General features: G+C 44.2%; 2 protein-coding genes across 3 annotated transcripts in view; one reads left to right on the top strand and one right to left on the bottom strand.

Annotated features, from left to right (window-relative positions):
* Positions 1–4,957, top strand: part of MAP4 (microtubule associated protein 4) — a 113,256-nt gene extending 108,299 nt beyond the window's left edge. For both annotated transcript variants that reach the window (XM_066585499.1, XM_066585497.1), the window contains exon 20: positions 818–4,957. In XM_066585499.1, the coding sequence (XP_066441596.1) occupies positions 818–825 (8 nt within the window). In that variant the 3' untranslated portion in view covers positions 826–4,957. The remainder of the gene's footprint in view (positions 1–817) is intronic.
* Positions 4,958–8,354: 3,397 nt separating this feature from the next.
* The window catches only part of DHX30 (DExH-box helicase 30), a 28,981-nt gene continuing 14,674 nt past the window's right edge, over positions 8,355–22,661 (bottom strand). The window contains exons 9-19 of the mRNA XM_066585797.1: positions 18,386–18,461; positions 17,909–18,013; positions 17,204–17,379; positions 16,166–16,372; positions 16,002–16,083; positions 15,121–15,314; positions 12,248–12,407; positions 12,009–12,166; positions 11,243–11,343; positions 10,999–11,138; positions 8,355–9,212 (exon numbers count right to left, since the gene is read on the bottom strand). Of these exons, the coding sequence (XP_066441894.1) occupies positions 8,953–9,212; positions 10,999–11,138; positions 11,243–11,343; positions 12,009–12,166; positions 12,248–12,407; positions 15,121–15,314; positions 16,002–16,083; positions 16,166–16,372; positions 17,204–17,379; positions 17,909–18,013; positions 18,386–18,461 (1,659 nt within the window). The 3' untranslated portion in view covers positions 8,355–8,952. The remainder of the gene's footprint in view (positions 9,213–10,998; positions 11,139–11,242; positions 11,344–12,008; positions 12,167–12,247; positions 12,408–15,120; positions 15,315–16,001; positions 16,084–16,165; positions 16,373–17,203; positions 17,380–17,908; positions 18,014–18,385; positions 18,462–22,661) is intronic.

Genomic DNA, 22,661 nt, shown 5'->3' with positions numbered 1-22,661 from the left:
CCACAAGCGGTTACCTCAAAGGGACCTAGAGATTACATTGTATTCTCTTAGCAGCCCATGTCAGAACTATAAAGCTAATTGCGGAGCTCAAACCAACTGCTGAGTTCCGCAAGCAGCTCCTGGAAGCTTGTTTGCATGCAAATGAAGCTGATAAAGTACTAATGGGCATTAGTGCCCATTAGTACTTTAATGCGAAACGATCAGTAGTCTTTAGATCGTTTTGAAAGATTATCTTTGCGTGTAAATGGGTCTTGAGTCTTCTGCTTCTGGTTTAGACAGTCAAAATTCTTAGTCTATTGTGTGCCAGGTTAAAGTGACCCTCCCAGTTGTGGGACAAAATTCTGTTCCCGGATTGAGGGGTGTGTGAAGGGTATATTGCGCGCAGCAGTTCTTTTCCACTCCTTTGATTCACCAGTTCTGGGCCCTGTTTTCAGCTGTCCAAGGTAGCTACAACAACTTCTAGCTATATAATACACACTGTGCACTGCACTCTAACTGGCCACTGCTGATCATGTGATCAGCCCTGGTCAACTGGGTCAGAAACGGTGCATGCATTGGTAGTTTAACACTACATGTGGGGATTTGGTAGTCTGAAAATATCAGCTAGTTTGGAAGGCTTAAAACTGACGAGTTGGAGAGAAGACTATGGACAACCACAGGTAATATACCCCCTGTACTTGAGACAGAATTTATTTATTTTTTAATTCTCCCAAAACTGGAGGGTGGCTTCAAGGGATTTTCTCCTGTAGATCCGCCCCCCTTTCCCCCTTAGTCCACACTTACTGCATCTGAGATACAAAACGCTTTTATTTTCCAGGCATCTAATGATGAATTTGTGGTGTCGTCTTCCATCTCTCTCATTGTCTGATCTCCTCCCTGTACAACTCCCATCATCTGTCCTTCCCACTTGTTCTCCACCCACCTTCGAAATCGTCACTATTTCCCTGCAGATTGATGTGTCGCCTGGCCGCCAGCGAGAGATGGACCACGGAGAATTCGTCTGCAACCCACCCTTCAAATAAAAAAACGACCTCACCCCTTCCTATACATCCTCGACCATGGTCTTCAACACTTGCATCCCTCTTCCACCACTTTTACTCCCCATAGCACATCAGACCAGCAGAAGGCTTGTGACATCTCTTCCACGGCATCTGCTACAACGGTTCACCTGCTGCTTACCTTCCACGGCAAGGCTTGCGCTCTCATCAAGTAACATCCGCTCATTGTTGTAAGCCACGGCCGACTTTCCACCTTCCCCCTTGGTATCTGGCTTCAGTGATGGGCAATGGTCACACTTTTTTTTTAAACGGTTTTCTGTCAATTGGAAGTTTTTTGCAACACAACTCATAGCTCAAGCTGATCATAAGTGGCCGGTGATGATGATCTATGGAAGGTTCTCGCAGGGGAGGGTGCAGTTTTTACGTGGGAGGTAATGGAGCAAGGTATGAATAGTCCATCCATCACCCAGCCAGATATCGGGTAGCGGAAGGAGCTAGGAGGGGTACCGGCCCTGGTCACATTGGGTTGCTCTGTGATGTCATCCTCATTACAAACCTGTGTTGTTTTTTTTTATAATTTAATAATAATAATAAATGTTAAGTATATAAATATATGTATATGATTCACTCGACATGGGCTGTAACCATAGAAGCTCTCAGGCTCCGTGTCGCGCTGGTGTGGAATTCCTTGTCCCGCCACTTCTGACGCTTGAGCTCATTTCCTGCTTCCTCATCCCTTAAAAACTCTTTACATATCAAGAGGTCACAGTTCTCGTCTTTGGTTATTTGTTTAGGTTTATATTTAATATTATTGCAAGTTGTATGAAGCAAGTCGGTGGTGGAACGTTAATAGTACGTGAAGTGCGGGCGGGAGTAATGATGGGTTGTCTTAGAGTGTCTTCCAAAAACTCGTATTGAGGTCTCAATGATCCTAAAGGATTGTAGGTAGGTAAAGTGTGTGTGCTCCTTAATAAGGAAGCATAGGGGAGGTGGCGGTTGGTTGCAGGATTAAAATGGGGTTTTTTTTTGTTTTTTTTTTACTGCATTCGACGTGTTGGTTTGGGAAGTCACATGATTTGGCCACAGCCATATTGTTTTAGGTCCATTTGTGTCAGGATACATTAGGAGGAGAGAAAAAGAGGGAAGGGAAACTTTCTTGCAGATGTCTTACCTTTTTACAGAAGGAACTTAATTTGATGTGTAAGAAAAAATGTGTTTATTGAAGGTTTATTATGAAAATTTTTTGCGTTTTTTTTTTTTCCTTTTTCTGTACTTTTGTGGTTTGAACTAACATTTTACGTGCTGTGACGACACTAAAGGACTGACGTGTAAATAATTTATTCTGGTGGGGGATTCAGGCTAAGCCGAACAAGCATTATAAGGGCATGGGTAAGAGGGTGTCAGAGCAAAGGGCAGCATGGAAGGGGCTCTTGGGGGCAGCCCCATGTTACCGTACCCCAACACCTGGACCTACACCGTTCTTATTGCACTTGTATTTTTATATATAAATATATTAAAATGTTGCATGATTTCTAATAAAATGACATTAAAATGTGACAAAATTTGCAGTGGTGTCTGGTAGTCTTTAACTCTGTTTCCTGTGCTGAACTCTTCAGGATGACACAAATGGTCCGTCTCTTGTGTATATTTTGTGCCCCTGTCCCCGCTGTTGCCGACATGTCCTTCCCTCCCCCCACCCCCCATGGAGTTAACCTGCTTGTGATAACATCACTCCCCGGCTATGAACCTGCATGCATTGGATTTTTGGGCTGGGTGTCTCTTATTGTCCTTAAGATGCTTAAAGCGTTAGAGAAGTTTCCACATCCTCTTCTTAGGCTTGAACTTCACAGCTGTATTTGCTGCACAGTGTTGCAGTCCGGTCATGTCGTCATCTGGATGTCTCCAAGTAGCCTGGGCATTGAAGAGGAAAGTGCGTGCCCCCCTAACTTGGCAGCTCTGACTCTTGCCTTTTCTGAAGATTGTTGGTTCATCACCAACTATTGACAAAGGCCTGGTTGATCAATTGTCTGCTATACTGTAGGGAGAAAGGAGCAGAAATGTAGAGAAGTTATGAGTATATGGAGAAGGGAAGATTGGGATGGGATCTAGCCAATGGGGATGGACTAAACGTATTAGTGTATGTACCTGCTTAGGATGCTGCCAGCTCTACTTGACCCCAGTCATTGAAGGATGTCTTGTCTATTCCCTGCGGCACTTGCCCAACTCCTTCACCTCTTCTGTGTTGTGTTGATGCTTTGTCCGGCTCCCCGCTTGACCCTGTAGCATTTTACTAGTGTAATCACGGCCATTTATTTCTTATCCTGAAATCTTCACACCTGAGGTTTAGATTCAATGTATTCAAGAACCAAAGCACGAGGCTGGCGCGGCGCTCACTGACCTGTATAGGGGGGGCACTGCAATTTTGTTCCATATTGGGGTTTTTTTTGTGTTAGCTTCTACTAATGTTTTTTTTTTTTTTTTAAAGGAGTATTTCCCTGTGACCTCCTCTTGTATCATGGTAAAAACTCTATTCAGTCTCTTACCAATTTATGGGAAAGTTTGGATACATTATACTGTATCTTGAGGACTTCAGTCACAAACTTTGGTAGTAATAGTATTTATTGTCGTCCAGCTTTCCCAAGTAGAGATGACAAACATGGCTGCATAGAGTTAGTGGTGTGAAATAACAGGACGACTCAAGGACTTCTCTGGTGTTTTTTAAGGTGGAACTCTTGTTTTAAAGAACTTGTCATAGCTGTTCTATATAGGAGTCTGTTTAGGTGATATTCCCCCTTTTTGTCTTTTCAGGACGCTGGCAGTACAGTAGGTGGCGTCTTGAGGGAGGGGGGGGCTTTGTACATATCTGTCCCTAATTTGTTCTTGTCTAGCTCTGGTGAATGTGGTCACTTTTTAACCATGTGTGAGTTTGCACTACAGTAGTTCTTCCCCTTTAGGGCCCAGCTGGGCAATCTGCAAGATCTAGAGACCACACCGTGCGACAGACCGCGGTGAATTCTGATCACTAAGTGCCAAATGTCTGATAGAATATGAACTTCCTGCTCATCCAGAAACTTGTCTAGGCCGAGGGCCCCCGCAATGGAAAGTGCCAGGGATTAGAAGTGTTATATTTATAGGAGGACTTTGTAGTAGTCGCTCATGGGTGGGGGGGGGGATATATCTGATTATAGATGTCTGGTTTTGTAAGTGTTTAACTTGTATTGTTTACTCGGTCACATTCAAAGTGGCGTCCACAATTCTGTGTTTTGATGGCAGAACACTCGTCACAGATTTGTTGGTTACCATAATGCACTGCAATCTGTAGTATTGCAGTTTATCAGAGCATGCTACCGTAGGTTCAGGCATCTGTATTGAAATCATACGGCCAACAATGAATTGGTACAGTTGTGAATGCAGCTCTGGATGTGACTGGAGTACAGGACATGAGCTACATCAATATAAGGAAATGAAAGTGTTACTTCCTGGGGAATGAAAGGTTACAATTGTTAGGTTTCCAAGGATCTCTGCTCCACGTATATATTTTTTTCAGCACTTCACTGCGGTTCCATCTGTAGAGTGATGAGCACTTTAATGGAACTTCTCAAGGACCCCTTACACATGCTGATGAGCTGGGGGGGTCATACTTTGAATCCATCCTTTCTACCAAGGCCCCAAATCATTATGGGTATATGCAGCTTGCTGTGCATCAATGGCCGATCAGGTACCCCCTAAAGTGTTGCCCCCCTCTGGCCTGGAGTGGGTAGCTGCAGGATATGAGGGTCAGGTCTCATGTGGACAGGACTGTGACTGAATGTTTGACATGCTGCTGATAGAAGCCACGATGGCGGCTTCCTGACTGTACTGTTCCCGCTTCTTCCTCTATACTGATAGCAATATTATCTCCTCCACATTGTGGAACTTTCTATTGTAAAAGTTTGAAATAAAAGCTTCTAGATGTGAAATGTTTGAGTGTCTGGCTCTTCTGTTAATGAATGATCAGGGTGTACACATCACCAGTCAGATGTGGAGGGGCATTAAGCTGCTGTCTGTATACGACTAGGCTTTTAGAGATACCTTCCAGCAACCTCATGGGATGTTCACTCAATGGATGGAAGAGGACTCGTTGACTTCTATGGGAGATTACTCTAGGCTCTGAGTACAGAGTGGAGGAGGTGAGATGTGACTATCGCCTGTCATGAATGGTGAATCCCATTATCCATATAAAAAAGGCTATACAATAGATCATTTTCTGAAGACCCATTCCCTTTTTAAAGAGGACCCAGCTGGTCTATTCTCTTGCTACGTCTGTTTTTAGCAAATGCTTGTTTTCCCCATGAAACAATAATTCTGGGTCATAGTTTCTAAAAGGGTATGATCACACATTGTAAAGTGTGTCCGCTTTTGGTGCAGAATTCATTCACCCCAATGAATGAAGTCTTCAGTGAAAATCTGTTACTTTTCCACATCATGGCGTGGATCTGAAAATCCACAACTGGTCTGAATACCCCATTCCCCTACTTTGTCTTGCACATTGTTGTGGCATTTCACAGTATGTGAACTCGCCCCAGCTGTGTTCCTACCATTTTATAAATCTGACCATTGGGTGTTACAATTATGCTTGTCAGAGTCTAATGCACTTAAGTTGCGAATTGCTTCTATTCATCCTGCAAATGTCTGAGTTCTCTCAAAGAAGATCAACACTCCATGTTTTCTGACAAGGATGACATGGAACATCCATATCATCAAGCCAACATAAAACAGCACTGCATTTGTGAAGTCATGTCGTGTTGGACGTATTGATGACCATTCTCAGAGTATTGCCACAATGGCAGCACATTATCTAGAATGTTAAAGCATATCTCTGTTCATGGTTCTTGTCCCTACAACCAATAGAACCTCGCCCGTACTTCACTGTTGGCACAACACACTCTAGACAAAAGGCGTTCTCCAGACATCCATACCCAGGCACGTTCACCCGATTTGAAGATGTAGTAGTGTGAGCACTGGGCATCTGAGCAGTGAATGACAGTCTACACATTCTGTAGCAGTGAGCATAGTTGCACATGCTCCCATGTGGCTTTGCCCTAAAGGGGAGTATCAGCAAGTGGAGATGGGCAGATTCTGCTCAGTATGTACAGAAGATGAGTTGAGGCCCATTTGGACACCATGATTATCGCTCAAAAGCTGTCTTTTGAGCGATAAGTGCACCGACATCGTGCAGTTTTCATTAAGCAGTCGCTGATCGTTGTCTTTCAGCATTCTGAAAGGCACCGACCAGCCTTATCAGGAATTCACAGCGGGATACAGCTGATACTATTGTTTCAGCTGTATCCTGCTCCCTGAACACAGGCGGGGTATTAAGAACACAGCGGTCCAGCTGTTCCTCATACTCCGCATGGAGCGCACAGCTGTATATCAGCTAAGCGCTCTGTACAGCAGTCCAGCTGTGTTCTACATATACAGCTGGATGCAGAAGACAAGCGGCCCCGGTTGTCTTCTGTATACGCCGCTCGGAGCCAAAGTGATCGCTCAACGGTTGTTTGGGGCCAGCTAGGCCAGACTGTGAGCTATGCGCCCCTCCAACCCTCCTGCAGAAATTGCCTTTGCCACAGGCTGCCATCCATGCTGCATGTGAGTTGCCTGCCTTACCCCAGACAGGGGAGGAAGTGCCCCCATTGGGCTGCTGGGTGGGTGATGCAAGTGACGTCCTCAGGTGTGCATGGAAGGGATCAGCCTGGCCCAGTGTCCCTCTGGCTCTAGTAGTACTTGTAAAGAACAGGGCATGTGTCCCCCTCTGACACACAAGTCATAGATTCTCCACCATTGATATAGACCATTAACTTCATTTTTACATTGACAGAGCTGTGTGAAGGTATGTAGGTTATTGGACTATTTTGGAGATTCATACAACTCTTCAAAAAAAAAAGTAGGAAAATTGTCTCTGTACTTGTGCAGCATTAAAAAAAAAAAAAAACTTCAGTTCCCTCGAGGGATATAGAGCCTGTGATCCCTTACAAAACTGCAGAACTTCTGTACTGTATCTCCTTACTATGGGTCAACCAGCTGTAGCAGACTTCAAGGCCAATGTTACATATCTGGCTACCATGACAACCCATTGCTTCTCCACGCTTTGATGGCAGAGGGCTAATGATGTGACACAGCAAGCTCATTCCTCTTAAAGGGGTTGTCCCGCGGCAGCAAGTGGGGTTAACCACTTCTGTATGGCCATATTAATGCACTTTGTAATGTACATTAAATATTGGCCATACAGAAGTTATACACTTACCCCCTTACAGAAGACCTGCGTGGCACGAGCACGCCAGAGCGGCCCCTTCAGCGCAAGCGCGTCTAATCCAGGCAGAAGGCGGCTTTGGTCGGCGTCATGGAGACGGGGACACCAACATTGGAGGGGGTAAGTGTATAACTTCTGTATGGCTCATATTTAATGCACAATGTACATTACAAAGTGCATTAATATGGCCATACAGAAGTGTATAGACCCACTTGCTATCACGGGACAACCCTTTTAACCACTTATATGCCATGATTATTAATCACAGCATGTAAGGTGTGAATGGTGGTGATTAGTTATTTGCATTCCCCACCATTGCAGTAGGACCCAAGGTGTCAGCTTGCATCTTCTACCTGCAGTCCATAGGCTCATCAGATGCATTCTGCATCACACCATTTCAGTTTATCCTTTTTCAAGACAGGTTTGCCGTTGAGGATTCGTCAAGACAGGTTTTCAAGAACTGTAAAGTCCTACAGCTACAGTAGAAGCACAACAAGGAGGATTCCCTTCATTGTCTTATATACTGCATATGGTTCCAGAAACAAAAAAAAAAAAATACACAAGCAGAACACCAGGGACATTTCAGATATTTGCTCCACACTAGTTCTGTATTCATGCCAACAAGTGGTCCTTTACCTGGGTTCAATCAAACACCAGGGGCACAGCCAGTCATCCTTTGTGTCTCTTCTGTTGAGCTAGATTCACACTCATATCATTTGTGACGCTCTCCACTGCGCATGTGATGGGCTAGGGCAAGCAGAGACATTTCTGTACCCGGGGAACTGAAGCCAAGGAACTGCCATGAACAGAGTTTGGAAAGCCCCATGACAGATACCGTACTTCCCCCACCAGAGTCACATGCAGCATGGGTGAGAGAGCCATTAACATGTAGTGTTGCAACACCGAATGATGAAATCACTGAACTTCAGCAGCGCCAGCTACAAAAGCAACTTTTCAGGACAACGCTGGTGTCACCAAATCGTAGTGTACCCTCTTATTGCTAAGAAAGACCTTAAAATACTCATACAGTTAGTTACAATGTATCTTTGAGAATGGTGGGCATAAAAAACAAAAGGAACAGACTTTATTGTGAAAAGGATAGGAGTGGCACTTGCCATGGTGAAGTCACACATTTCTGAACTTGTGACTTTTGCCTTTCAGAGACACTAATGTGCAGTAAATGGTGCACAAAATGAACCCATCATCACTTGTCCTCACTGACCATTATATACGTATGTTTTGAATTTGAAAAATCATTTTAATTTTTCTAGTTACAAAGGAGTCGGTGAATGCATATATAACTTGTGGGGTTCAGTACCTCCGACAAGGGCAAGAACCACTGATGTAGACAATAGAAGGCTCTCAGGATTGCAGACTCTGCTCTCAATGTTTAAGAAAATATATTATGAGGAGTTCTGCAACTTTCTGTCTACATGGAATAGCAATGAATATCCCCATGGAGTTAGTTTATGAAGCACAATAATGCATCACAGAATGCTGTTTAATGTGGGAGCAGAAAACATACTACCAACTGACACTTGGCCCATCTCCACCTACACCCCAACCTCTGCTTAAAACGCAGAGCATAAGAGAAATTTGCATTCTAAGTCCCTCCTGAAAAACAAGTCCTGTGGAAGGCTGACTTGCGCTTCAGCAGGAATGGTCTTATTCCTCGGCTATGGCCGCTGTGTGTTCAGTAAAGCACTGAGCCGTGCTGTTCAGCAGATCCACCAGGATGTACAGCAGCTGCGAATATTGTGCCTTTTCCTGTGAGGACAATGGAGAGAGCGGGTGCTGCAGGTTCCGCTCCACCATCTGGGATAAGGCCTTGCGCAGGTCACAGAGAAGTGCAATGGTGCGGTGGTCACTTTCTAGCTTCAGGAGGTCCGTGTCAGAAAGAGCAACCATCATCTGATTGCCATTATCTGTTGAAGGAAGCAAGAAGAACTTGATCCAACACCACAACCAGGGCAATATTGTTCCAATATCTCAAAATAAAGCAACGTTGCACCGTTTTGACTGTATATCACTATAGCATTATATGGGTAAGGATTGGAGTTGCAGATGCCAAATGATGAAAAATCCATTAACAGCAGACTTGCTATAAAGTGGAGATAAAACAAATCTCCACCTGGAGTACTTACAGCAAGTCTACAGAGTATAGATTACTATGGAATCCTATGGGTCGGCATAGGAGCGGTAGATAAAATGGTAGTCTTAATATCCTTGTTGCAAAGTGGTTACATTTTTAATGCACTGAAGCAATTAAAAGAAAAATTTACATTTTGAAAATGGAAACAGCCAAGAACATACAAATAACTCAACGCCTTTATCAGCTAAATCTTCACTAAACCACTGAAGTTGAAATCAAATTCTATAGCTAAAGTTTAAAAAACTGTTTGTTCACTATTATAAATGCAGTACATGACCTTCTCAAAAAAAAAAAAAAAAGCACCATATCTGTCCACGGGTTGTTTACCATTTCACTGGTGCCAAGCTGGCAGTACAACACAAAACCTGTAGAACAGATGTGGTTCTGTTAATGGAAAAAAGGAGTTACATTTCCATAGGCCTCTACAACCTCTTGAATAAAGCTACATGTAATGAGGAAATAAGTCTACAAGTCTCTCGCTATATTTAATTTGTACCGATCCTAAGTTATGCCATGCTTTATACTTTGGTGAACTTTGACGGGGCAAAATTAAGGCAGAACGATGTCCTCATTGAGATGGAATGCTGATACCACCTTAGCTAGAAAGAAGGTAGCCGGATGTAGGACCACCTTGTGTGGATGAAACACTGTGAACGGCAGTTTGGTTTACAATACTGCAAGCTCGTAAGCCTGATGGATGGAGGTGACTGCTACCACGGAGGCCACCTTCCAGGTCAAAGGGGGAGCTAGAACCTCCCAACGGCTCAAATGGATGAGACTGTAGTGCATTCATTGCAAGATTAAGGTCCCAAGGTGGCACAGGAGACTGGTATGCAGAAGCCAAACACCACACCAGAGGCTGCGGAGCAGCTTACCACCAGACAACACCCTGTGGGGTTATACTTCCCTTTTGAGAATAAAGGCTTAGGGTCCCCAAGTTCTAGCAATGCCCCAACCTTGCACTTGCCTGCCTTTTAGAAAGTAGTCAGTGCTACAGAAAAAAGGGGCAAGGCTAGCAGGTCATGTTCAAGTTTAAGCTTGACCGTGCCTCCTTTTCTTAAGAAGCCATGGCATAGAACGGAATGGTCAACTCCATTCTGTTCACCCTCCTTGGCGAGATCCCAGGAAGAGTCCTGCCTCCCTGTATTCACTATAATCCAATCGTAGTTGAAGACCGGCAAGAACAGGTCTGCCTCCTTCAGACACTAAGCTAAAACTGATTAGCTTGGTGCCTGCAGGAAGAGTATAGCTAGTAGGAGGAGCTAACACTTCCTACTTAGAGTACGCACCCTTAGTGGCAGTTGCTATACCTACGGTCTTCAGCTGTGACACCAATGATACGGACGAGAAAAGTGTTTGTTGAAGAAACACTCCTTTAAAAAATTATCCATATATTTGTATATGTAGTTTTCCCTGAAATGTGTGCGCAAAACTAATCTCTGGGGAAGCTTCCTTGTAAAACATTGTACTTAGTCCTCCATCTTCCGTACTGTATTTAATCAATTTCACACAACCAAGTATAGCTCCCCCTGTAGGTATGAAGATTCTGTGGTACTTACCTCTCACAGTGGCCAAACTGTCCGTCAACAAGAGAACAGCCAACGGGTGAACCATGGAGCTGTCCCGTACAAACACTGCACCAGTCGACTTTACAGCTTGGAAGTAGGTGAGCCAGGGCATCGAGAAATTCTTCACATCCCTGTAAAAAAAACCAAAAAAAAACATAATGCAGAATTCTGGACTCAGATATCAGGTTTTTGCCCTCAATACCCTTGAATCTTTGGTGGAGAACATTGCAGTCACCTGTTGACAGTACTCTTGTGCAGGAGAATGGGTCCAGATTTTGTCTTGTAAAAGAGGCTATTGGGCCTGAACTTCCCACGGACCACACATCCATGTCTCACCTAAAAGGACGAAGGGAATTGTTATAGTAATTATATTTGTATGCTATATCTCATATATTACCTTGTCATGCGTTTCTTATACCAGCTTAGGATAAAATATATCTATTTCATTTATCTACCTTCATAGGGTATGGCTAGCGGTTAAACATGTTCGTGTATAGCATCAGAATCATGTGCATGCCTCTTACACATGATTCTCACAGAGCAGTTGTGTTTTCTGATTGGATAAGCTGCTCCCTTACAGATAAAAGTGAATGCATTATATACCTCTGCAAATTCTGATACTTTACCAACATGTGAATTACCATATTCTTGTATTAACCAATCCTGTATGGGCACAATAACTTTTTGTATACTTCTATTTTGTGATGTAACGTTTGTCCGTAAAAGCGATTGTATTCCTTTGAATAAATCAGAAGGGTATTAGAGAATGACTAAGATGAAGTCAAACGCAAATACATTTTCATGCATGAAACTTCTCATTATAACCAATTTGGAGCAGACTAGTGAAATCTTCTGGAATATGATATTATTCCCATAGCAGGAATATATAATCAACAAATGCAATCAAGTGATAGAAGAGCCCAGGTAGGAAATACTGGAATATAGTAGAACATAAATCTCCCGCTCCGCATATACTGTATACAGTCCCCCTGCCTTGTCACCTGGATAAGTTTGGGGTACAGTCCAGCCAAAAGAATCCCTTTCACAAGCTCGTCCTGGTCACTCAGCTGGTTACACAGGGAGGAACCTTTTGTGCATTCAATTGCTCGATGCACCAAGGAAGCATCTTCCACATTGGAGGAAAACTGTGTGATGAGACCTGGAAAATACAGATCAGGGAGCGTGGGGTCAACTCTGCACCAGTCCTCACTGCTGTCATAATGTCCAGTTCACGGCTTACCTTGGATGAAGCGTAGGGCAGATCTGGACAGCATATTCTCTTCAATGAAGTTTTCCAGAGAGGTACGGTTTCCCAAACTGAGAACATCTTTCCAGGATTGGTAAACCCGGACAAATGCAAGGTGGTCACTACATGTCTGCCCGCTGAACATAGATTTCACCTGGAGACACAAAAAAATATGGGAAGATCAGTAACGTAGTAAAACATGGGGGCAATAAAATGAAAAACCTCTACCTGTCAAGAAGATGTCCTTAATGAGAAGAGGCAATTATATGCATGTCACAATAATAGGTCCTCAAACAATAAGTGTTGCCGTACTTAATATTTTTTCTAAAATGTACAGAAGCATTTTTGCAATGTAATCAGCTAGGGAAAGCCCATCCTCCGCTAAATGCATTGCTGAAGAAGGAGCTCCTATCTGTGCTGTGCTTGCACAGCCATCTCTAGTGCTGGCACAGCAGGTTTCACAGAAGAGCATAATAACAAGTCTGCCTTTTGTTTTACTATCTAGATTTCCCCCATAGTGTTATAAGCTCCCTCTCCTGACATCTGATTTATCACCGCTCTTGTTTCTGCCCCCTGGCCTGTTAAGAGAAGCCATACTGTGCTACAGACAGCTTGTCCGTTTCACAGCACACGCGTTCCTCGTCGGACCCCATGCACGGTCAGCGTCTCAGTGCATCGTGTGTATGTTGTGACATACACCAACAGTCCATGGGGTCCGGCGAGGAACGGGCGCACTGAAGTGGAGAAGTTGTCTGCAGCACATGCAGGCACAGAGCAGAGGGGAGCTCCCTGTTCAGCTTCGCTGTTAGCAAATTTTTTTTTTCTTTTTTAATAGAAAAAACCTAAGTAGAGAATAAGCTAATTAAACCCCATTACATGCCAGCACAGATGGTTACATGATGGGCATTCAGCATTTGTATGGAGCGGCATCAGAAGAAAATCCTGATCCATACACAGAGTCCTGGCTGTCTGACAGCCGACACCTGGCCACAACAGCCATGATCAGCCTGAATGCTGATCGTAGCTGTTAACCCTTTAAATGCCACTGTCAATTCTGACTGGGGAATTAAAAATGTCCTGATTGGTGTTTGGGGGTCCCAAATAGCCCCTTTCCCCGCAATGAGATCATAAGGTGCTGTTCACTTGTCATGGCAGATAGACTGCCTGTCACAACTTGGTGTCATGCAATACTATGGTATTGTATTATACTGTATGAGCAATCTATTGATCATAAATTCAAGTCCCCTATGAAAAAGTCCCCTTGTGCCAATATGGGGACTAAAACAAAAATTGCAAAAAAAGGCATTTAAAAACAAGAAGAAAAAAAAAAAAGCAACCTTTCCCTTATGATAAAAAAAACAAACAAACAAAAAAACACAGTAATTCTGCACCCATAAAAGTACAATCTACTAAATTAATGCATTATTTATTCTATCCTGTATAGTGAATATTAAATCAAAAAAATTAAAGTTTGAATTGAGCCTTTCGGTCATCCTGTACCCAAGAGGTAAAAAGAAAAAGGCATAGGAATTCCAAAATGGTACCAATAGAAGCAACAGGACGTCCTGCAAAAGGACAGCTTCACGCAATTATATTGCCGGAAAAATAAAGTTATGACCCAGAATAAAGTGGCAGAAATACCTTTGGAAAAATACATTTATACTAATATATATAAAATCAGAATTGTGTTTGTTTTCATATCGCTGCACTTAGAAATTTGCTTTTCAGTAAATCATATGATGCATTAAATGTAGCTTTGTGTGTGTAATATATATATATAATTTTTTTTTATTTTTTTATTACACTCATACCTTGGGTTAAGCGTGCCTCAGCTTACAAGCTTTTTGACTTAAGATCAGGCTTTCCCCCGAATTTTTGCTCTGTTTTAAGAGCAAAACTTGGGTTACAAGACTTGCTCTCAATAGGGCTGCTGCTGACGGCAGCCCCATTGAAAGCAGTGGCCTGCCGGCAACCCCTGCAGTGATTTTCAGGGAAGGACTTTAAATATAAGCCCTTCCCTGAAATTCATCCCTAGCTGTAGTAAAAAATATATACTCACGTGATGATGCTAATAAACTAGAAACATATTGCATGATGTGTGTCCCTGGCTATATATCAGCATGCATTCATGCACTTCTCATCCCCAATTTGGAGCAATACAGTGAAGTCAGAGGCATATGATTTATTCCCATAACATCAGAAAGTTACCACTTGTGTCTCAAAAAAAACAAGCTCTCAGACACGTATGTCAAGGGATAAAGGGGCGAGGAAAAAAAAAAACAAAAAAAAACGACATTTCATTAAACATAGCCCGTCATGTGAAATTAGACTGTCAGATCAGCGTTTACATATGAAGGGGCGTCATACAGTTATTTACTCTGGCAGAGCTTCCATTAGTGGGGACTCTTCATGCTTCTGCCCCGCACACTGTATGCAAACAAGCCTGAGACCATCGGATGGGCAGCCCGCTCTGCTCAGACTGGTCCTCTACTTCTCCGCTGACAGCTCCCTTCTGTAATTATTAAGCAAGGGGAGGATCTCTGCCAGAACAAAAAGATCCTATGATGCTCCTTCACATGTGAACGCTGACATGACAGGCTTTAAGGGGTTAAACGCATTGTAAAATTGCTTATAAATTACCTATTCTGTACATTTAACAAACAAAATCATAAAGTGTGGCTATACTTTAAATAGATAGCCTTGTTGTGTTTTGCTTGCAATACCAAGTCTGAAAACATGGTGCACGGATAGGGTGAAGACCAAGATGTAGTATCTCTACCACTAGGTGGCTAACTACAGCACACCAACTCCACCAGCAGCAATAAGCAGAACGGAGAATGGCAGTGCCTCTCTTTGCTTCATCTTACCTTGTTCAACTTTGACCTGTTCATTAGTCCACCCTGAAACGGGTCCCTGGTCAGACAAGCCACGATAACCAGCAGAGGGTGCAGGCAGCGGAATATAGAGGCCAGGACAATGACTTTAGCTAGACTGGGGTCAGTCGAGATGCTGGCTATTCTTTGGCCAAGTAACGTCAACTCTTCATTTTCATCTAAGACTCCTGGCACAAAAAAAAAAAAATTTTGTAACTTTGTTAGGTTCTGTATGTAAACAAGCGGACTGGTTGTAAGATTTCTGCAAAAGGGAGTCTCAAACTTTCCTGTTTTATGACGGCTACTATTGAGCTCTTAACAGTGCAGTCAATGGTAACTGTTCTAGGACGCAACTATTGGGTTGCAATGCATCCTGGGCTTTAAGATGCCATTCAGAAAATGAAAATGGTCAGGATGATCTTAAAAAAAAAATTGAACACAGCAGTCCCTATTCCATGCTTTATACTGCTACTTTGCTCCATTAGGACACACTTATAATCCGTTATTCCAGCTTAGCTGCACTGTGCATTTAAGTGCCTGAAATTCCCCTAGTATCACAAAGGCTCAGACTGCTACCCTGGTCTTTCCTCCATGCTGTACAATGCAGCGCTGCTTGTTCTGATTGCTGCTGTGTACTTGCACAAGCTCACCACATGCAGATAGAATTCCTAATTACAACAAGGATAGAAAGGCAATCAACTAAACCGGCAGTCAAACAAAAAATGTAAGGAAACTATTTGGGGTGGGGGGGTGGGGCCTTGACAAGGAAACTAGCCCGAAGAACATGGAGAATAGCAAAAATCAATGAGGGTCACTACAATCTACCCCTTCTGCCGAATAGATCAGGATCCTATTAGGGATATTCTGCTACGTACCAATCTCCTGAAGGAATCGCACAGCATCCATGACAGCACGGCGGTCGGGACTTTCCAGGGCTTGAGAGAGGAACGATACAGCCTAAACAATGAAACTAAATTAAGTCTTATTCACAAAGCAACCAAAGACACCAGGGAGTATCTGGTCCAGGCACGTATCTCACCGTCATCTCTGGGGTGTGAATCTTGGCTTGGACGACAAGGTTCTCCAAAGGAGTCCGCAGAATCTCTGCCACCTGAAAGGTTGGCATGGCCTGGTGCTGCTCACGGGTGAAGAGATGGTATGAAAATCCTGGCTGGCAACGTCCGGCTCGGCCCCGTCTTTGAGTCACGTTGGATTTGGAAACCCAATTGGTCTCCAGGCAAGAGACCTGCATGAGATGGCAGAAGCGCAATATGTAGGTAATGTCTATAGATCAATGTCTGCGCCCTTCATTCTGATGTCAATCACGTAGCAGCTGACTATGTTAAAACGCAATCAAATTGAGATGCTGCCATGAAAGGGGAATCCCCACTTATTAGAGGCTGATCCCTCTTGCTCTCTACTGCAAATCCCTGCAAAGATACCAATCGATCGCCTCATCTTCTGTCCCAATGCATTTCCCCACACAGGCAGCGATCAGCCTGCAGTAAGTGGGGATTCTCTTTTCAGAGCGACTACTCTGCAAGATTGCACTATGGTTATGGGATAAGAGCTTCAGCCAGTTCGCTTTAGCGATCAGTGGTGGTCTCAATACCTGGACCACCAATTAAAACTTCTGATGTGTTACTATAACATGTCAGAAGTTTATAAAAAGTTCACTCTTTAAGCTGTCTGAACATTACACAACATCCGGTACATTTACTGTAGGATGCATAGCATATATTATTTCAATCATAATATAGCATATTTGGAGCATTGATATGTAATAAAGGGCAATACCAGGCCAAACCACAGGGTGCGCCATTATAAGGAAAAAAATACATAGTGTAGGAGTTCACCTAGTGGTAGAAATTATTACTGCAGCAATTTATATGCAGAAAAAGAAATGGACACACAAAATGATGGGGGATGTGGTACACCTCTCCATCACCCATATACTGCTCCCTATGCAGTTTAATCACCAGTCCCCTCTATATACTGCCACTCCCACAATCTCTATATTCTTCCCTCTCCATTACCTTCCTTAGGATTCGATAAACAGAAGGGATACTTGTCGTACCTTTGTCCTGAGATCGTATCGCTGTTCTTTGTGCATACCAGAGTCAACAACATGCACAATGTCATCGATGGTGACAGACGTTTCTGCAATGTTTGTGGCAAGGACGATTTTGCGGACTCCAGGAGAAGGGCGTTCGAAGATTACCTGCTGATTCGTCAAAGGGATGTTGGAGTGAACTGTTGTGGAAAACGGAAAAGTGAATATTGGGCATGTAAACTGGAAAAAGAAACAAGAACTGTTATTGTTTATTAAAATTCTATTCCAATTTGGTGTATAGGGCCCCCTGTCCACAGGCAATGCGAGGTCCCACGGCAGATCTCCGCCGCGGGAGCCGCCGCCGAATCTTCGCCGGTCAGCCCTATCTGATAGGCTGGCCGCGGAGAATAGGGGCAATTTGCAGCATGCTGCGAATTGCCCGCCGCGAGCGGAGAATCGCAATGATTCTCCACGGGTGGACAAGAGACTGCGCTTTCCATAGCAATGCTATGGAAAGCGTCGTCCGGCGTGATTCGCCGGCGAAATCACTGCCGTGGACAGAGGGCCTAAAGCTCCTATGTCTCCAGGGTTACAGACTACAAACAAACCCTGTGTAGTCTGATACTGCAGTCATGTGATACTCCAATCTGTCTTGGAAGCAGCACCCAATCTCGTCAGAAATCATGCAATGTCCTGCAGAGCATCCAATCCAATCCAATATCAACCCACCTGGTAAGATCAAGTGCTGTCCGCCCCTATAAGTCAGTTGCTCCTGCAAAATTTCTTGAACACCGCGGATCTCTTGCCAACCAGGAAGGAAGCAGAGAATTCCCCCTGCAAGGCAGACAATACAGAAATCAATCACGTGTGTGCATAAAATGCCATGTAATATGTGATCGCACCAAGTTCTCCAGTCCTGATATTCGTAGCCTAACATATATACCAATAGTGCAATCCCAACCACATAATGCTTTCCCTTATGCAAAGGCGGCACCGATCAGTTTTGTGCTCTGCCATCTGGCCCAAAAAGTTTGCCGAGCTATTTTCTGGAGCCTCCGCCGGCAAGTTTGACGAAGGGGAGGCAGTCATGGCAAGAATTTTGCCATTTACATGGTGTGTAGCCCAAAAGGGATTACTAGGTCTACCTCTACCGCGAGGACTGTAAATTAAAAGAAATTAGTGAGATTTCTTAAGGCTCTCACTCACCTGGAGAGCCATGCTTGTCAATGTGAAGGATGACGTCACTGATCAACTCCAAGTTTGGGACACATTCTTCAGGAGTCTGAAAACAAAGAAAAACTCAGAGAAGTGTCCACCATTTATATTCTTACCTATGCAGGGGTACAGGAGGGAGCGGCCATTAAATACAGAAGGTTAGTGTTAGGGGGGCCCCAAACAACCATATCGTAATACGCTGCCTAACATTTACAGTGTATTGCCGGCGTATGGAACTGCGTATTGTCGTGTTTTTGCTTGCGTATGCCTAGCATGTGCAGCGTATCTTACGCTCAATGTCCTGCACTGGCTTCCTGGTTTCTTCCTTTTTCCCCTAATTTCCTTCTCATGTCTCCCAGCAATGTAATTGCGTATGCACTGCGTTTCCCACACACCCATAGAGAATAGGGCTCAACATTGGCAACAGCGTACACACTGCAGCAAAAATGAGAACTTTATTCTGTGTGTCAGTACAATTAAGACTATACCAAAAATGTATGTAGTTTTTTTTTGTTGCAATACTATAAAATAATATATTTTCTGTCACCATCTTCTGACCCACATAACTTTATTTTTCCATTGATGCGGCTGTACGAAAGCTTGTTTTTTGGTACCATTTTAGGGTAAAATAACTGATCACTTTTTACTGAATTTTTTTTTTATACAGAAGGGATGACCAAAAAAAAGTGCAATTCTGGTGTTTACGTTTTCTGTTCAGTATAAATAAAAAAGTTATTTTAATAAATTGGAATTTGACAGATTTAAGTTAAAACCAAAAAAACATTTTTCGGAATACTTATTAATTTTTCTAAGGAAATAAAGAGAAAAACTAATTTTTTTAAATTTATTTTTTTTACTCCCTTAAGGGGACTTGAACATGAAATATTGATTGCTTATAGAATATACTGCAGTATGCAGGTATTGCATTATACTGTACTTTGGGAGGCGTTATATGAAGACATGCCCCTGATTGCCATAACACCCAAAAGGCACCGCTTGATGTCATCATGAAGAACTATTCTGGAGTTCTAGACACAAAAAACAAGTTATTTAAAAGCCATTGCTAAATGGTCAAAAAACGCGATTGGTGTGAACTCTGATTGTGGCTGTTAGGGCTTATTCAGATATCTATATATCGGCCAGGTTTTCACAACCGACCGATATACGCTGTTCCTCTCTGCAGGGGAGAAGGCGGAACGGGCCGGGAGCAGTGCTCTGAGCTCCCACCCCCTCTCCACCATTTGCAATGGGAGGGGGCGAGGCAGAACTTAGCTCCGCACCCGACTCTCCCATTGCAAACATTGGGGAGGGCGAGGAAGCTCAGTGCACTGCTACCGGCCCATTCCGCCTCCTTCCCCTGCAGAGATGGCAGCGTATATCGGACGGGCGTGAAAACGCAGCCGATATACGAACTTCTGAATAAGCCCTTATGGACGGTTGTCAGCTGTCAAAGACAGCAAAGCCCCCTCTATACAAACCATAAAATCCTTTTTTCATGTGTTCATTAAGGGACTCTGAAGACCTTGTATAACTCCTTCCAATAGGAGGCAGACACTAAGCAAATAAAGAGTTAACTCCTACCAGCTATACCCCTCCTGCAGCCACTATCCTAAAATCAGATTGTATACAAGCAGTAGAAAGTAGGAGCCCTAGGGCTATAGAATAAGATATACAGCCAATCGAAGTAATAAAAGGGGAAAGCTCAGAAAAAAGAAACAGCCGTGTCCCCCAACGAACAGAAGAGAAAAGGACTTCACAGTGACCAAAAAAAAAAAATCCTTTTTTCTCGACTGTCATTGGGGAACACAGCAAGTACCTTGGGACGTTCAAAAGCAGTCCCCTAGGGGTGGGTCGGAAGTACTTGTGATGCGATTAGGCCGTTGTTGGCTGCAGAATCCTGGGACCGAGAGCAGCATCAGAAGACGCAAAAGCATGCGCTCTGTAAAAGTTCCCGCCCTTGGCACAGTAGGCCTCCATGATTGTTGACCTGATCCAGAGAGCAATTGTAGACTGGGAGGTTGCTAGAAGCCAACAAAGGCGGTCAGGGATGAGGAACATTGAATCAGAATGGCGGAAGGAGATAGACCTGCAATGCACGTATGACAGCTTCTGAAGACAACGTTCCATAAGTTGTGAAGGCTCCGAACAGAACCATGTCCTCATTGAGCCCCGCTTGTCCTGATGAAGCACAAGAAAGGGAGGCCTGCGTGGCGACGCAGCGAGTTCAGAGATACAGTGGATCAAGGTGATAGCTACCAGGAAGGCAACCTTCTAGGATAGCAGACAGAGGGAAAGGTCATGGATCGGCTTGAAGGGAGATAGATGCAATGCATCCAAGACCACGTTCAGGTCCCACGTTGCTGATGGGAGGTGGTAATGAGGAGCCGTATGAGCGACTCCCTGATGAAATGTACGCACTATGGATTTGGAAGCCATAGGGCATTGAAAGAGGACCAATAGAGCAGAAACTTGACCTTTAGTAAAAGGAGTGGAGGCTCAACCCCATAGCCATGTCTTACTGGAGGTAGCAAAGCATTCTGGGAACTGACAAATGCATTGCCAAGGGTGACGTTGCTCACAAGCGTGGAGAAAGGACCTTACACTTTATGCTAGATTTCAGAGATAAAAGGGTTTCCTGGCCTTGAACATTGTCAGCTAAACCGGGTCAATGAACCCCTGCGTTGTCAAAATGAAGCGCATATAAATGTGGGTGAAGTGCTGGAACCTGCCGCAGTAGACCCTGTCTGAGTAGAAGAAGCCAAGGTGCGGCCGCCAGTAGAGAAACGAGATCGGCGTACCTAGGTAGATGTGACCAGTATGGCACCATGAGGAGCATTAGGATGCCCACCATTTTGCCCTTTCTTGATGAGCCATGTTAGTAAAAGATGTCGGGAAGACGTACAGGAAGGAGAAACAATTCCATGGTATCGCTAGGACGTCCACAGCTATGGTTTGGGGGGCGCCAGTCCGTGACACAAACATCAAGAACTGACTGTTGGGTATGGATGCCATCAGATCCACATTTGGCATACATGTCCACGAAGTCTTTTTCATGTAGCGCCCACTCTCCAGTCTACTCGGCCCCGGATGAAAAAGTTTGTCATCCAATTTTCCTCACCTTGGATGTGGATGGCAGAGATGGCTACAACGTGTGCTCTAGCACAGCATAAAATTTCAGCTGCCTCCCTCATCACTGTTTCACTTCTTGTGCCACCATAGTGGTTTATGTATGCAGCGGCCGTCACGTTGTCTGTTTGAACATGGATCAGGTGGCTGGCCAGAATTTGAGACCAATGATTCACAGACAAGTGAATGGCTCAAAGTTCCAGTACATTGATATAAAGGTGCAATTCAGAGCTGGTCCATTGTCCTCACACTGTCAAGTTGCCGAGGAACCTGGCAGCATTTAGAGGGCCCTCAGAGGACCTTGGTGGCCTACTAGAGCTGCTGGGCCAGCAAACTCCTGAGGGCACCAGAGAGAATACCTTGGCACAATTGTGTCGCCCATTTGGATGAGACCCTGCTAACCCAGGAGTTTTGTACTAGCCTAGAACCTACACAATGGACCTGGAGGCTTTCATAAGGTCCAAAACAGAAAGTGTGAGTGCGCCCATTCGGGTTCAGGGCCCTGTAGGGGCATGGTGGTGGACGTCCCAGAGACAAGATCACTGGCTGATCTGGAAGGCAGGCAGTTTGTGAAAAGAGGCTTCTGCTGACCGCATAAGAACTTGGTGCGGCAACAAGAGCATACAAAGTGTGTCGTAAGGACCTTGCTCTGTTTACTTAATTCTCCCCTAGAAGCAGATATTGTAGTTGTATGCCCAAAGGAAAAAAAATGCCTAACTGAAACAGGCATAGTGGCGGAGGCCAGCTAAGTAGCTACAGGTGAGCAATAGTGGCAAGAAGCTGCCTAGGACAGGTCCATGGGGACAGAGGAGCCGCAAAGAAAATGGCGTCTAGGACGTGGGAAAGACACAGTAAAGTGTAGATGGGCCAGGTTTTTTAGCAAAGGAAGTCTGAACCCCAGAAGAGTAGTCACAGCCAATAGCGTGCTTCTGCAGCCGATCACCTATCAGCTGCAATCACATTACCCATGCAAAGAGGAAGGGAATCGCCTCTCCCTCAGAAACAAGGGCAGGTCAAAGAGGAAATGACCGAATGAGCACAGGCACCGAAATGACACACCATGCCACTCGATACTTCGTATAGTGGCTGGTCCCGATCAGAAGACCGCGAGAAGAAGCGACAACTGAAACTCCCCAGGAGG

Source organism: Eleutherodactylus coqui, chromosome 12 (assembly GCF_035609145.1).
Source record: "Eleutherodactylus coqui strain aEleCoq1 chromosome 12, aEleCoq1.hap1, whole genome shotgun sequence".
Lineage (NCBI taxonomy): Eukaryota > Metazoa > Chordata > Amphibia > Anura > Eleutherodactylidae > Eleutherodactylus > Eleutherodactylus coqui.
The sequence above is the reverse complement of the archived record's forward strand: the minus strand, read 5'-3'. Positions and strand labels throughout refer to the sequence as shown.